Source organism: Anomaloglossus baeobatrachus, chromosome 2 (assembly GCF_048569485.1).
Source record: "Anomaloglossus baeobatrachus isolate aAnoBae1 chromosome 2, aAnoBae1.hap1, whole genome shotgun sequence".
NCBI lineage: Eukaryota > Metazoa > Chordata > Amphibia > Anura > Aromobatidae > Anomaloglossus > Anomaloglossus baeobatrachus.
The window spans coordinates 169,133,979-169,151,932 of NC_134354.1; the positions used below are offsets into that span (position 1 = coordinate 169,133,979).

General features: G+C 38.1%; 1 protein-coding gene across 1 annotated transcript in view; it reads left to right on the plus strand.

Moving 5' to 3' along the window:
• Window positions 1–17,134, plus strand: part of STS (steroid sulfatase) — a 361,556-nt gene extending 344,422 nt beyond the window's left edge. The window contains exon 11 of the mRNA XM_075335482.1: window positions 16,728–17,134. Coding sequence (XP_075191597.1) covers window positions 16,728–17,116 — 389 coding nt within the window. The 3' untranslated portion in view covers window positions 17,117–17,134. The remainder of the gene's footprint in view (window positions 1–16,727) is intronic.
• Window positions 17,135–17,954: the final 820 nt, after the last annotated feature.

The window sequence follows — 17,954 nt, forward strand, 5'->3', positions numbered from 1 at the left end:
AAGGTGCCTTGGAAACTTTATCACGGACTGTGGCCTTTCTGAACTTTGCACTGTAGTATCAACAGTTGTTGGGAAGATGAATACAGTTTGCCTCACTGACACTGTCCCATAGAGACCAGTTATTTAATTTGGGCTAAACACCTAGCTAACCCTAGCTAAACTCGTTGGACCGGTCAAGGAGAATTTAAGATAGAACAAAGAACATGAGGCACCTCCTCCTTGTTTTGTATATAGAGTGCTTTATCCTTCCACAGGCGCCGTGTTACACTTCACAAACCGGCCGGCTCTTTAAATGATCTTCTGTTGTTGGTTTTCTTTTTCATGCCCTCCACCAAACGGAAATTGAGGATTATTGTCCCAGACATCACCAGTCACAGGAGCACACATACACAACACTGCTCGTCTCAGCTTTGTCTCAGAGACATTCAACCGACTTCTATTCACAACAAAACTTTATTCATCCTCAACTTGACTGACAGAAAATGGTGAAATAAAAGTATTTCATAAATCAAGTTGCAAAATTGCATTTCCACTGAACAGTTCGGCTATTATTTACATCATAGTACTCACAAAATTATTCAAGTATTATTTTGTTAACACTTAATAAAATTTAGAACAACAGTGAGTGTTGCTGACATCTAGTGGTCAGATGTCATCGTTACAGGAGTGCCTTTTGCTCATGGGGAACACCAACACGCATATCTCTATGCACTCTCCTACATAAGGACCAAGATCCATGGTAAGTGTTCAATGTTGATGGGTTATTACAGCAGCTGGCCCTAACAAGAGCCCTGAGGTCTGTAATCCCTTTTACTGGAATGTAACTAATGAGTAAGTAATTACATGCATAGATACCATGGATACACTAAATATCTGTGATAAAAATACAGGATAATATGTTAAAGAATGGTATATGGTGAGCATTGTTAAATACAAGTAAGCAAAACAACATAAAAAAAGAAAATAACTGAAAACATGCTCTAAAATATCTAACATATAAAGCTGAATGTATGTATGTACAGTATGTATGTATGTCCGTTAAAGGAATCCGCACTGTCGCATGTACAATCATGAAATTTTGCACAGACACTCCATTTGACTCAGGGAACATCACAGACTATGTTTTGAGGGGAAATTGTAACCCCACACTTTACAGTTATTCGCCAAAGAATCTGCCTCCATTAATGTCAATGGAGCTGGGAGCCACAATGCAGCCAGAACTTCAGAAGGATGTTGGTGAGTCACAATGCAGCAAGGGAAAGAGATAGAGACAGACAGAGACAGACAGACAGAGAGACTGATAGACAGAAACAGACAGAGAGAGACAGAGAGAGACAGGCAGACAGACAGGCATAGAGAGACAGACAGACAGAGAGACAAAGAGAGAAAGACAGAGAGACAGAGAGACAGACAGAGACAGAGACAGACAGAGACAGACAGACAGACAGACAAAGGGAAAGAGGCAGACAAAGGGAAAGAGACAGACACAGGGAAAGAGACAGACAGAGGCAAAAAGACAGACAGAGGCAGACAAAGAGACAGACAGAGACTGAGCGAGAGACAGAGAGACAATTACTAGCCAACAAGTACTCAGACAAAAACAAGTCCTTGCACAGGTCGTTTTTGAATAAATAAAAAAGGCTGATGCAATATTCTGCAATATGAAAACTTCTGGCAGCCATTCTAGGCGATTCACACAAAGTGAATTACAAAACATTCAAATTCATCAACTTCAATAAATTACTAAACATTTCTTTCAACTTGCTTTCTATCTGATTGATTCGCTCATCTCTGGTCATCACTGAGGAAACAGTCACAAGCAACTATAACTTGATAGCCGTAATTTCACAGAAAATAAAGGCAGCGAAAAGTTTTGCTTGGAAACTTATAACTTGTATGATTTTGTCTTATTTGAATGCAAAATCCCAGTAAATGATGCTGTACATAGTAAATACGCAGGGACTACTTCAGTGCCACCGAGCCACAACGATAAAATACAATTTCACCACTGCTTTTTATCTGCATTTGAAACTTATCCTGTGGGTCGAGCTTGAATGAATAACATGATTCTGCCTATTATAGATAAAAGTTTAAATATGTAATGTAATTAAGAAGAATAAATGCTTTTTTCACTTGATGGTATAACAGAGACTGGTTCAGTAATAATTGCAAATGTCTGAAATGGAGCTCTAGTTCTGAACCATACATAATCTGTAATCATAATGTGATCAAAATTCTCAAATACATCACAGCTATCACTGAGGAACAGGGAGAGGGAAAAATGAATACTAGAACAAGAAATCTTGTTCTGAAGCTAAACTTCAAAGAACTAGATTTATCAAAGGGTGTAATGTTAGGACTCCTTATCTCTCATGCAAGTAAATGGGAGATAAAGAGTGCACAACCTTAATGCTCTTTGATATATCTAGGACAGTAAGTTTTTAATGAAAATATTGTGAGTTGTACTTTTTGTTGTTATTTTGTTTCTTTATATGAATCATTTGATCATTTCAGTCAGAAATGTAATAATAATTTTTATTGATATAGCATCAACATATTTAACAGCACTTTACAATTCAGAGGGGAGTTTTCTGCCTTTCCTTCATTTTTTAAAAGGAACAGGTGTAAAACAATATAAACAAGCCCAAAACTTAGCAAAAGTACAAAAAGTTACAGTGGTGCTAAAAAAGTTTGTTAACCCTTCAAAATTTTCCATATTTCTGAATAAGTTTGACCTAAAACTAAATCAGATTTTCATACGGGTCCTAAAAAGTAAATAAAGAGAACCAAATATAACATATGACTGAAAAATAATAGATTTTATATTTTTTTTTGTTATTGCTTATTTTTTTTCCTTGTTTTCTCAGTTGATTAAACCAGAGATTTAAGTGAATACACCCCTCACGTTTTTGTAAATATTTTATTATATGTTTTCTCGGGACATCACTGAAGATTTTACACTTTGATACAATGAAAAAAGTCAGTGTACAGCTGTCATGACACTGTAAACTTGGTGTGCCCTTTTAAGAACCCAATACATAGTCAGTAATGTCTTAACCGCTGGCAGCAAAACTGACTAGATCCCTAAATGTGTCCAAACTGCCAAAATTGTTCCCAAAGTGTCAACATTTTGTGTGGCCAGCATTATTTTTAAGCAGAGATTTAATTCTTTTGGCCATAGCATTCACTAGGGCTTCACTGGTTGTCACTGGAATCTTTTTCCATTCCTCCATAACAACATCACAGAGTTGGTGGATGTTAGAGACTTTGCGCTCCTCCACCTTCCATATGCCGCACAAATGCTCAATAGGTTTAGGTCTGGAGACATGCTTGGCCAGTCCAGCACCTTTACCGTCAGTTTCTTTGGCATGGCAGTAGTTATCTTGGAGGTGTATTTGGGGTTGTTATCATGTTAGAATATGAAGGAAGGTGATCATGCTCTGCTTGAGTACCTCACAGTACATGTTGGTATTTATTCCCTCAATGAACTGTAGCTTCCCACAACCTGCAGCACTAATGTAGCCCTAATCATAGCACTCCCACCACCATGATTGACTGTAGGCAAGACATACTTGTCTTTGTACTCCTCACCAGGTTGCTGCCATACATGCTTGACTACATCTAAACCAAATAAGTTTATCTTAGTCTCATCAGACCACATCACATGGTTCCAGTAATCCATGTCCTTAGTCTATTTGTCTCAGTAAACTGTTTGCGAGCATTCTTGTGCGTCAACTTTAGAAGTGGCTTTCTTTTGGGATGACAGCCATGCAGACCAATTTTATGCATTGTGCAGTCTGAGCACTGATCTCATGGCTGACCCCCACCCCTTTAACTTCTGTAGCAATGCTTGCAGCAATCATAGATCTATGTTAAAAAAACAACATGTAGTTATGAAGCTGAGCATATCTGCCCAGCTTCTGTGTTCGACCATGGCAAGGCTTGTTCTGAGAGGAAGCTGTCTTGCTAAACGACTGTAATGTCTTGGCCACCGTACTGTAGCTAAGTTTTAGTCTCCCATCCTTATTTAGAAGAGCAATTCTTTTTTTAAGATCCTCAGAGAATTCTTTCCCATCAAGTACCATTTTGAATTTCTGGTGAGGGTGTTTGATTGATAACACCAAATTTAACACACCTGCTCCCAATTTACACCTGAAGCCTTGTAACACTAATTAGTGGAGAGGGAAAAAAGCTAATTTCGTCAAATTTGGTTATTTTCAATTAGGGGTGTACTCACTTTTGTTGCCAGTCTTAAACCCACATCCTTTCAAGGACTTCAAACTTTCCAGCTGCTACAATGAGCACAGCAATGGCCTTAAGGCATCTGTCTTCCTTTTTTCTCGCTCTTGGATCCTCCTCTTTCTCTGTCGGGGGCCCTTTCTCTGGGCTGGTCCTCAGGCTATCCAGGCTCTGTTGTTAAAAATATACCTGTACCACAGACTAAGTCCATGGCTTTCTGCACTACTGGGACCACAGCAAACTCCTGAGCAAATTGAAGGGACTCCTGGACTTTCTTCTATCTATCCGCATCTCCATCTGAACCTCTATTGCAGCATCCCTGTTGCCAATATCCTCTGTTTCATTGTTATCTTGAATCACGCTCACAATCCACTGTACATTAGTAATCAGAGATTGGGGCTTCAACGGGATCTGTTGGGAACCACTGTGTCCATGCACGAACCTTAAACAAAGTGGTGTCCAAGATTCAGCATCTGAGCCACTTGCGGCATATCCTTCAGGGAGACAAGTAACTTTCAGTGCCATGCCATCCAGTCTCAATCCTTTCCCCATTGGAGCCACTGGCACTATACTTGTGCTTACCCTATCTCTGGACTTTTTATGGACATCACCAGTTCCCACTCCATCATCAGGAATCTCAGCTCCAACTTTCTCTAAAAAAAATGGCGTTGCCCTGCTCACCTCTAGGAATTCCACATTACAGCTCTGCCTTTTGCAAGCTGGGGTTTTCTCCAGCCTCAGTGGTTGGGAAGTCTTCACCATGGATTTCCCTTTTCCATGCATAGCTCTCCCTCCTAAATCCACATTAGTCTTAATTTACTGAACCTACTCAACTAATAAGCAGAAATGCATCACTCCAATATTATTTCCAACAACCCCAACTAAGGGGACAAGATGCACAAAAATTCCAATTTAATGTAAAAAATGATATATTTTTATTTAGTAGAACCTTAAAAAACAACACAATGTAAAATACAAGGAATCGTCTTAGATCAACAATACACACCTTTTAAAACCGTGATCCAAACACCAATTTAAAAACCTGAAAATGATGAGGCCAATCTAGGATTATAGCGCCATCACCTTCATTCACAGAGGGTGAAATTTTAATTCACCCATACCTTATAACACAGGTGAAACGGAGAGTGAGATGTCCTCTATATGTGTCCCCTCCAAAGTTAGTAGCTGGGGGGATATTGGATATAAATGACCTGTAACAATATAGGAGGTCTATATCAAACACCCCAGACAAGGTCTATCATAAATGATTTAAGGCATTTATAAATACCTGCACAGCTTAAAGATCACACACTGTGAATTCCCAGACCGGGGTACACCTTACTAGACAAATAACAATAAAGTTGCGGTATCCAATAAGTGGTAGCTTATGGTGGAAATAATCCATACAGTAACCACTGGATCAATTCATCAACCGGAATTATAGATTATGCAATGATGTTAATAACACATAATTGGAACAATCTCACCCAGATCTTGTATCCCGGTAGGGGTCAAGGTTCTCCTGTGTTTCTGAGATCCATATGTCAGGACGACGGGAGAAGTGGCTTGGTCACTGACCCTGTTAGGGATTAAGCTGACCCTTTTTCCACATAAAACTCCCGCCCTGACAAGGGCAGTCCACAGCTGGCCCTGTTGTGGCTAACCCTAAAGTCCAGACCAAGTGCCTCCCGACGCGTTTCACATCATATGCTCATCAGGGGAGACATATGGCACTCAAGAATAGTGGTGATGGCTCGATGTAGAGCTCAACCCTGCGTGACCTGGTATCATGGGGACCCTAACAGGGTCAGTGACCAAGCCACTTCTCCCGTCGTCCTGACATATGGATCTCAGCAACACAGGAGAACCTTGACCCCTACCGGGATACAAGATCTGGGTGAGATTGTTCCAATTATGTGTTATTAACATCATTGCATAATCTATAATTCCGGTTGATGAATTGATCCAGTGGTTACTGTATGGATTGTTTCCACCATAAGCTACCACTTATTGGATACCGCAACTTTATTGTTATTTGTCTAGTAAGGTGTACCCCGGTCTGGGAATTCACAGTGTGTGATCTTTAAGCTGTGCAGGTATTTATACATGCCTTAAATCATTTATGATAGACCTTGTCTGGGGTGTTTGATATAGACCTCCTATATTGTTACAGGTCATTTATATCCAATATCCCCCCAGCTACTAACTTTGGAGGGGACACATATAGAGGACATCTCACTCTCTGTTTCACCTGTGTTATAAGGTATGGGTGAATTAAAATTTCACCCTCTGTGAATGAAGGTGATGGCGCTATAATCCTAGATTGGCCTCATCATTTTCAGGTTTTTAAATTGGTGTTTGGATCACGGTTTTTCACTTTTGTAACTGATATTAATGATCCCAATTAAAAGTTAAGTTTTAATGTCACATGTTGCTATATTTACAGAAATTATACATGTTTGAGTTCTCTATCATTACCTACTGGTTTTGATATCCTTGCTAATACTAATACACACCTTTTGCAGGAATGATGATACAATCGATTATGTATAACATTAAATTCTGTTTCTCACAATATATAGAACACCATAATTCATTAAATAGCATGCCGAACAACCAATCATACATGCAAGTTATAATATAAAATACAACTATGTCAACCTAGTTTATTCCCTGGTTGATGTATATAATAATTAAAAAAAAAATGAATTGGTTACTTTCGTTTTTTCCGTATTTTACACAAGCATTAAACCTGCATGTATTTATGTATCTTATTTTAATATACAGTTAGGTCCAGAAATATTTGGACAGTGACACAAGTTTTGTTATTTTAGCTGTTTACAAAAACATGTTCAGAAATACAATTATATATATAATATGGGCTGAAAGTGCACACTCCCAGCTCCAATATGAGAGTTTTCACATCCAAATCGGAGAAAGGGTTTAGGAATCATAGCTCTGTAATGCATAGCCTCCTCTTTTTCAAGGGACCAAAAGTAATTGGACAAGGGACTCTAAGGGCTGAAATTAACTCTGAAGGTGTCTCCCTCGTTAACCTGTAATCAATGAAGTAGTTAAAAGGTCTGGGGTTGATTACAGGTGTGTGGTTTTGCATTTGGAAGCTGTTGCTGTGACCAGACAACATGCAGTCTAAGGAACTCTCAATTGAGGTGAAGCAGAACATCCTGAGGCTGAAAAAAAAGAAAAAATCCATCAGAGAGATAGCAGACATTCTTGGAGTAGCAAAATCAACAGTCGGGTACATTCTGAGAAAAAAGGAATTGACTGGTGAGCTTGGGAACTCAAAAAGGCCTGGGTGTCCATGGATGACAACAATGGTGGATGATCGCCGCATACTTTCTTTGGTGAAGAAGAACCCATTCACAACATCAACTGAAGTCCAGAACACTCTCAGTGAAGTAGGTGTATCTGTCTCTAAGTCAACAGTAAAGAGAAGACTCCATGAAAGTAAATACAAAGGGTTCACATCTAGATGCAAACCATTCATCAATTCCAAAAATAGACAGGCCAGAGTTAAATTTGCTGAAAAACACCTCAAGAAGCCAGCTCAGTTCTGCAAAAGTATTCTATGGACAGATGAGACCAAGATCAACCTGTACCAGAATGATGGGAAGAAAAAAGTTTGGAGAAGAAAGGGAACGGCACATGATCCAAGGCACACCACATCCTCTGTAAAACATGGTGGAGGCAACGTGATGGCATGGGCATGCATGGCTTTCAATGGCACTGGGTCACTTGTGTTTATTGATGACATAACAGCAGACAAGAGTAGCCGGATGAATTCTGAAGTGTACCGGGATATACTTTCAGCCCAGATTCAGCCAAATGCCGCAAAGTTGATCGGACGGCGCTTCATAGTACAGATGGACAATGACCCCAAGCATACAGCCAAAGCTACCCAGGAGTTCATGAGTGCAAAAAAGTGGAACATTCTGCAATGGCCAAGTCAATCACCAGATCTTAACCCAAATGAGCATGCATTTCACTTGCTCAAATCCAGACTTAAGCCGGAAAGACCCACAAACAAGCAAGACCTGAAGGCTGCGGCTGTAAAGGCCTGGCAAAGCATTAAGAAGGAGGAAACCCAGCGTTTGGTGATGTCCATGGGTTCCAGACTTAAGGCAGTGATTGCCTCCAAAGGATTCGCAACAAAATATTGAAAATAAAAATATTTTGTTTGGGTTCGGTTTATTTGTCCAATTACTTTTGACCTCCTAAAATGTGGAGTGTTTGTAAAGAAATGTGTACAATTCCTACAATTTCTATCATATATTTTTGTTCAAACCTTCAAATTAAACGTTACAATCTGCACTTGAATTCTGTTGTAGAGGTTTCATTTCAAATCCAATGTGGTGGCGTGCAGAGCCCAACTCGCGAAAATTGTGTCACTGTCCAAATATTTCTGGACCTAACTGTATGTATACACTGTGTGCAGAATTATTAGGAAAATGAGTATTTTGATCACATGATCATTTTTATACATGTTCTACTCGAAGCTGTGTAGGCTTGAGAGCCAACTACCAATTAAGTAAATCAGGTAATGTGCATCTCTGTAATGAGGAGGGGTGTGGTGTAATTACATCAACACCCTATATAAGGTGTGTTTCATTATTAGGCAACTTCCTTTACTTTGGCAAAATGAGTCAGAAGAGATATTTGACGGGCTCTGAAAAGTCCAAAATTGTGAGATGTCTTGCAGAGGGATGCAGCAGTCTTGAAATTGCCAAACTTTTGAATCGTGATCACCAAACAATCAAGCGTTTCATAGCAAATAGCCAAAAGGGTTGCAAGAAGCATGTTGGGCAACAAAGGTGCAAAATAACTGCCCATTAATTGAGGAAAATCAAGAGTGAAGCTGCCAAGATGCCATTTGCCACCAGTTTGGCTATATTTCAGAGCTGCAATGTTACTGGGGTATCAGAAAGCTCAAGGTGTGCCATACTCAGGGACATAGCCAAGGTAAGGAAGGCTGAAAAACGACCACCTTTGAACAAGAAACATAAGATAAAATGTCAAGACTGGGCCAAGAAATATCTTAAGACTGATTTTTCAAAGGTGTTATGGACTGATGAAATGAGTGACTCTTGATGGGCCAGATGGATGAGCCAGAGGCTGGATCAGTAAAGGGCAGGGAGCTCCACACCGACTCAGACGCCAGCAAGGTGGAGGTGGGGTACTGGTATGGGCTGGTATCATCAAAGATGAACTTATGGGACCTTTTCAGGTTGAGGATGGAGTGAAGCTCAACTCCCAGACCTACTGCCAGTTTCTGGAAGACAACTTCTTCAAGCAGTGGTACAGGAAGAAGTCAGTATTGTTCAAGAAAAACATGATTTTCATGCAGGAGAATGCTCCATCACATGCATTCAACTACTCCACAGAGTGCCTAGCCAGTAAAAGTCTAAAAGATGAAAAAATAATGACATGGCTTCCTTGTTCACCTTATCTGAACCCCATAGAGAACCTGTGGTCCCTCATAAAATGTAAGATCTACAGGCAGGGAAAACAGTACACCTCTCGGAACAGTGACTAGGAGGCTGTGGTGGCTGCTGCACATAATGTTGATCATAAACAGATCAAGCACCTGACAGAATCTATGGATGGTAGGCTGTTGAGTTTCATCATAAAGAAAGGTGGCTGTATTGGTCACTATTTTTTTGGGGGGTTTTTTGCATGTCAGAAATATTTATTTATAAATTTTGTGCAGTTATATTGGTTTACCTGGTGAAAATAAACAAGTGGGATGGGAATATATTTTGTTTTTATTAGGTCGCCTAATAATTCTGCACAGTAATAGTTACCTGCAAAAACAGATATCCTCGTAAGATAGCCAAATCTAAAAAAAAAAACACTCCAACTTCCAAAAATTTAAGCTTTGAGATTTATGAGTCTTTTGGGTTGATTGAGAACATAGTTGTTGTTCAATAATAAATAAAATCCTCTAAAATACAACCTACCTAATAATTCTGTACACGGTGTACATCTGAGCTGACAACTAAAGGTATGTATGGAATAAGCATGACAGTGCCAGTATAGTACTGGCTTTAGGGTATAGAGTAAAATCCTGGTGATTGGTGCGCTTTAATGGTACATTTAAACAAGGCATGTCACAACCTTATGGAGTGTGATACAGTTCAGATCTGCATGCATTGTTATTGTTTGCTTTACAATATGGTATCCCCAGTACGTTGAGTTGGTATCTTTTCATTGAGATTGAGAAGACTGTAAAATATATTGATGTCTATGAAGGTAAATGATCCAGCAAGTCATCTACATACCAAAATGGAGCCTTCCTGAAAACTTTTCTCATCTGTTATAGATGTTTTAATGTCCTTTATGAATGTTCACTCACATCTTTGTATTACATTTAAATACTTCTTACCATCTGAATTTCTGAATGTTTTAAACATTAACACGAGTATCTTTCCTTGTCTCAAATAATTTAAATAGCAAATGTATTTTTATGCAACACATATAATTCAGATCTGTGTTGCGGTGTTCATTTTGCATTCATTGCTGTCTCCCTTCTACTTGGTGTAGAGTATATTTCATAGCTAATATTTCACGCTTTTGATTTCTAACTACAGTAGAAAAAATGTATAACAATCATTAAAAGTCATTGGCACAGTATATGTTGGCATACTGTTAATAAAGATATAGTAAGTGCTTTTCCCTAGTAGCCATTTAATAAATAAAAACTGAAAGTTTAAATGTATCTTCATGTAACATCATTTTATTTACAATATGAATTTACTCATTGTATTTTACATTTTTGTTCTTTTTTGTGATCATTGTATTAAAGGGTTTCCAACTGTTGAGCGTTTCCAGTTTAATTCATGACACCAAATAAAATAAGAACAGTGTAAAAGCTCCACCCGCACTGATGCTGTTCTAGGTATGTTGGTGCTGCAGCTCCCAGAGGTGATGTCCCATTGTTGTGTCACGGGCCTGCTGCTGCAAATAAGTGGCTACTAGACAGAATTAGCTATTTTGTCAGCTCTAATGTCCACTCTGATAAAATAGACAATCCATTTAGTAAAGCATATTGAGTTAAAAAGTTTTCCCACTACTAATGTAACCTTTTCTTACCTACCCTGCTCCTGTAAGCCTATGTCTGCTATATTCCTCTATTGTGATGCAGCAAAGTTACTTCCGATTTGGTTACCAGAATCGGATGAACTGAGTACCGCATATTATTGATGGGGGAGGAGCTTCCTCTCAGTGAATGAAAGCAGTCTGAGCACGCATGCTCAGATCAGACTGTATGCTCTCTCCTCTGCTTCTATCCTGCCCATGCTTTGACGTACCCTCTCTCGGCTGACAATTTATGTGATGAGCTGCTTGTTGCTTGGGCATAATAGGAGATCCTAGATTCAACATGAGACAATAGTGTGGTGCTGCAGCTAAAAAGGCTAATAAAATTCTGGGATTTATCAAGACAAGCATTGAATCTAGCTCAAGAGAAGTAATTATGCCCCTATACCTTACCCTGATTAGTTCCCACCTGGAATACTGTGTACAGTTTTGGTTGCACCAATTCAAGAAAGATATCGATATATTTGAGTGAGTCCAGAGAAAAGCAAAGATGGTAGAAGGTCTGCAAAACATGTCCTATGAAGACCGGATAAAACAACTAGGAATGTTTAGTTTGCAAAAGAGAAGGCTGAGAGGAGACTTAATAGTGGTCTACAAATAATTGAAAGGTAGTCACAGTGCAGAGGGAACTACTCTAATCTCATTAGCACAAGTAAAGGCCCAGTTACACTAAACAACTTACCAGCGATCCCAACAACGATACAACCTGATAGGGATCGCTGGTAAGTTGCTTGGAGGTCGTTGGTGAGATGTCACACTAAGCGTTCGCTCCAGCGATCCCACCAGCAACCTGGCAGGGATCGCTGGAGCGTCGCTACACAGGTTGCTGGTGAGCTGTAATATTTCCTTCATCGATCTACTAATTCTTACATAATTATAGTAGGTGTTATGTAGTAGGATTAAGATATAAATTGCCATTGCGTGCCATTATTGAATGGTAAAATCTTGCCATGTCTTGCTATAAAAGCTATGATTCTTTGCTCTGTAACTCTATACTTATTTTTTTCCTTTGTCCCTCTTTTGATTATAAAAAGTAAGTATTGATGATGAATACATTTATTTGAGTGTAATTGAAATCTATTCAAATTTTTTTAAAAAATCTGTTTTCTGTAGAATTTGGATTTTTATTTTTTATCATTCTGAGCGAATTCTCCAAATTGTCTCAATTGCTATGCTCCAGTGTCTAAAAAGACCCCAAATCACAATAGGAAACATTTAAGTTCTGGAGAATAATTTTGCTGCAAATTACATTTTTTGGTAAAATCTGAGTGATTTCACGAATGTGAACTATGCTAAATTCGCTTATCTCTAATAAGTACATATAGCTAACTATAGGTTTTACACTTTAAATGAGTTGAAAAGGTGAAATGTTTTGGTTTGGAAAGGGAGGAATCTCAGATGAAAATTTAGAAGCATTTCTTCAAAAGAATGAACATATTATAGATTTGAAGGACTGCAGCATGCTCGGATTTCTACACTGAATTTGAAAACCTCATCAACATGTATTGTACTGAAAGTACCATGAAACGTCTTTGCAGAATTGGCATTGATTATCTGCAGAATATTTGAGACTCTTAAATGTGGCCTAGTAGATTTTCCTACCAAGGTCTTTATAGAGTATATTTATGTTCAGTATAGTTTAGACTCTGACATTTTGGAGAGAAAAAAATCCACAAAAAATATATACAATACATGAGCAATGCAATAACAATATGGAATCATGATGACTTATAGCTCTGATTCATCCTTTACAAAAAAAGGGTGGTAATCTGACAAATCGCTGAACAATCTCTGTGAATAACTACTATGATATTAGAGTTTGGACTTGTTTTTAGGCGTCACTCATTTAGACCATCTAGTTTATCTTTAGCCATGTAACTTATTGTATTGAAGGGCTACAGAAAATGTGTAAATTTTCCTAATATTTTGACAAGTCTATTCTTGATCAACCATTTAAAATTAATTTACTAAATATATACGGAGCCACTACATAAGATTCACTAACTCTTTGATCAGAAGGAAAATTATATTTTCTTATGTGGTTGTCTGTGTTAGGAAGACAATTTTCATAGGCTTTGGTCAAGATTTTTTTTACTTTTGAAGACAAATAATTTTAATTTAAGATTCTAATCTCTTGACCATAACAGCGGCTAAAAAGTTTTCAATAAATTACCTGTCCTGTATTCTCTGAGCAGAGCTGTTATTTATATGCAACAGGAAATAAGTAGGAAGGAAGTAGGCAGCTCGTCACAAAGAATCTATAGAATATATATCCAACATAATTCCAAAGTTCAATAAAAGGTTCCCATATATATATATAACCAGAGGAACAGAAAAAATACACTTGTATAGACTCTTACGCATTTCAAACCCTAGTCCCTTGGATCCTACCACATGAACCTTGGCATAAGTGCTGATTACATCTTTTCTAAATTTAGTGCTGCTTAAAATGATGTCATACCTTCAGAATTTTTAAAATTTATGAAATATTTGGACTAAAAGTATTTCCGATTTTCACAAAAAATGATAGTGAATCAACTAAAAAAATGAGTGGAAATATTTTAACATTTTCATAGTTTAACCCCTTAACGACCGGGCAGTAATATTACGTCCTAGCGGTCATAGTGTTACTGCCCGCGGTCTGCTGACGGCAGCAGGCCGCGATCACCGCATATCTCAGCTGATTTACACAGCTGAGAAGTGTGCCTGCTAGGCACAAGCAGAATCGTTATCTGCTTGTGCCGTTTAACCCCTTATATGACAGCGCCATTGTAACGGCGTCGTCGGTAAACATTTACTTACCGGCCAATACTGGAAGTCACGTGTCAAGTGACTACTTGTAACTCTTCATATCCTGGTACCTTATTCCGGCCTAAGCAGAGCAGAATTAACCACGTTATCGCTCCTTTCTCCCTTTCCTCCATAAAAATATTTTAAATCTGTTACATTGGTGTGTTTTCTCCCATGAACTGCTCACTTTGGTCCTTCCACAAAATTTCTGTTCTAAAATTTTTACTTTTTACGATTGTTTTGTACAGCAATTTGTGTGCTTTGGCTCATTATCTTCCTTACACACATTTTGTAGAGATTCAGATATATGCAAATATTCTTTTAGAATTTGCTGATTAATAAATAATTAATTGTTCTACAAGTGATGGCAAACCATCCTTGCCAAGATGTAGCAAAACAGGCTCAAACCATGATTCTAGCACTACTGGGTTTCAAATATAATAAATGTTCTATGCTGTGAGGCAGTGATTTATTTTTTTTATCCATAATACTTCTGTAATACTTCTCTTGTAAAAAAAATGAATCTTAGATATGACCATGATGAGATTCAATTAATTAAAAATTCACCAAAAAATAGGATTTGCAATGATCACATTTGTGTGAATCTCAAAACTGGAATGCATGTAGTTTTTCCAAAAATACATCAAGGGAGAGGAGAGAGAAAGATTAATTTGCTCAGGGGGCAGTTCGTGCGGCGTCACAGCGAGGTCACTAAGCGGCTGCCCAATAGAAGCGGAGGGGCGGAGATGAGCGGGTGGAACATCCCGCTCACCTCCTTCCTTCCTCATTGCCGGCGGCCGCAGGTACGGGGATGTTCCTCGTTCCTGCGGTGTCACACATAGCGATGTGTGCTGCCGCAGGAATGACGAAAAACCTGCGTCCTGCAACAGCAACAATATTTGGCAATAGAATGACGCGTCAACGATCAATGATAAGGTAAGTAATTTTGATCGTTAATGGTCGTTCATGCGTTTCACAAGCAACAACGTCGCTAATGAGGCCAGATGTGCATCACGAATTCTGTGACCCCAACAACATCTCGTTAGCGATGTCGTTGCGTGTGAAGCGGCCTTTACACTCTATAGGAGAGAGGACCCCACTGATCCTAAGAACTTACATTCTAATGGAGAGAAAGAGACAGAGGGAGCATTGCAGTCCATAATAGCTTACCTTCTACAGGCGAGAAAGCGAAAGAACCCTGCTGACCATGAAAGGTTTAACTCAACAGGAGAGAAAACCTTTCCAAGTGGCTTTGAAAATGGATAACATCTCTATCCAAATTTTTTTCAGCAAACGACCAATAATGTTCTTTTTGGATAGAAATGGAGTTCTCCTTGAAATCCTGCCATGCACAACAGTGTCCTCTTAATGTTGAACTCATAAACATTAACATTAGTTAATGTAAGAGAGGCCTTTAGTTTCTCAAAGGTCATTTTGGGTTTTTCATGATTTTTCATCGAATCTTATATGCCTTGCTCTTGGTGGAACTTTTTTAGCTGACAGATAATGTGGAGGGTGATAATGGTCTTGAATTTCCTCCCTTTGTACACAATATTTCTGACTATGGATTGGTGAAACCCAAATTTCTTATGGATCATTTAGTAACCTTTTTATGCCCAGTAAGCATCAACTACTCTTCTTCTGACACACCCAGAAATCTCCTTTTGTCTTGCCACGATATACTTCCACAAACGTATGTTGTGTAGATCAGATTTTGATATCTAAGTGTTCATTAAATAAAAACAGGTAAAAAACCTTAAACTTGATTGTAAATATTAGATTTTGATGTCACCTTCAATTTACCTAAGTGTCCTAAGTGTATTTGTCCTAAGTGTATTTTTGAAACTCACAGACATAACACATCTGGTATTGGAGTTATCCCCTCAGTTAAAAAAAAGAGAAAGTCTAATATTTCTGACTCTTTTGTTATATTTGCTTGTATTATCTACTTTTATGACTTGTGTGAAAATCTGAATTAGTTTCAGGTCAAATGTATGCAAACATATGGAAATATGGAAAATTCCATAGGATTCACAAAATTATGAGAAAATTAAAATCTTAGTCAACAAACTACAAAGAGAAAAAGACATGGATTGCACATCACAAAAAAATACAATGATCTAAAGCCTTTAGGCAAAAATTAAGTAGAACATGAAGTTCTTTGTTACCATTCTGATCAGACTGTTTTAAGCCCACTGCCACGTCAAGGTGAACCTCTGGCTTCGCATTGCAGCATGGGCGCTGTGAGGCACCAGGTCACCTGCCCTGCTGGTGCTTTGCTGCTGCTTCGGCGGGTAGTGCACAGCGCCACACTGTAAGGTTTAGAATAGGGTCCCACTTAGAGGTTCGCCGTGATGTGGCAGTGGGCTTAATACAATCTGATCAGAATGGTAACAAAGAACCTCATGTTCTATTATTTAATTTTTTGCCTAGCGACTTTAAATCATTCTATTTTTGGGATGTGAGATCCATGTCTTTTTTCTTCATAATTTGTTAAAATCTTAGTCAATTCCTCTGTTCTGACAGATTCAATAACTTTTATTAAATGTATCATCTTACGTTACATATTTTTGTATTTTTAGGTTCATCAGTTTGGAAGGCATTTTTCTTTTCTCCTATTTTTCATCCAGAAGACTCTGAAGCCTGTTTTAATAGCCATGTCTGTCCCTGCTGTGGACATCTTATCACTCAGCATGATCCTCCATTACTTTTTGATCTGTCCAAAGACCCAGGTGAAAAGAATCCTCTCACACCACAGACTGAAGCTAATTTTTATAATATTCTTAGAACAATAGAAGAAGCAACAGCAAATCATAGAAAAAATATTCCGGTAGTTGATAATCAGTTAACATTGAATAATGTCATTTGGAAACCATGGCTTCAAACTTGTTGCTCATCGTGGCTTGAGCTTTGTAATTGTGACCATGACAAAGAATTAGTTTTGGAAAGATTTACCCAAATACATCAATAAATATGAATTTAAAGTCAATCTTGTATATTGGATTTTATGTCCCTAAGAAAATATAAAAATAAAGCATTATTTCCTTTGTCTGCTTAGATGTATGAATTGCATGCTTTGTAGGTGGCGATTTGATTTAAAAAACACACCTTAGGCTGTAACTTACACATTTCATCACATTTTTCTATACTTGGTGAGACCTTCTAACATACATCAGTTTTATAATACCGCATGCCAGGTTTATGTATTTACCCTGCAGCATGTGCACTTATATTTTGTTACTATCCTTCTGTCAGGGATATGATTCACTTTGACACATCAGATGCTAAGACATACATCAGCGTTCTATAAATGTGTGTGATGTTTGAGAACAAAATATTACTTTCTTTCTGCTACACTAAATCGGAAAACAATCTTCCAGATGTCTTTTGTACTTCAGGAAGAAAGTCTACTTTGTCCAAAGTAATGAACAAATTAAAGCACAGCATGTATTTATATATTCTTGATAAAACAGTGTAAACAAAATTGAGGTTTTTGCAAAACAAATATGTAATTGTCATTCTTTTATTTTTACATAAAGCTGAAAACACACTGGTATATTTAAAACATCAAGTAAGCATATGTTAGATTTTTCTTTCCATATAAACAATAGGAAACATACCGCTCTTCATTTAATTTCCTGATTCTTTCCTGGGATATTTTTATTACTTCATTGGTTATGGCACAAATAAATCTGTAGGTAGTGGCTAGTGATGGGCAAGCACTAAAATGCTCAGGTGGTCTGTATTTGAGTTGAAAAATTTGTAATGCTGAAGTGCTTGTCTCAAGTGATGATTGTAAAGGAAGTTAA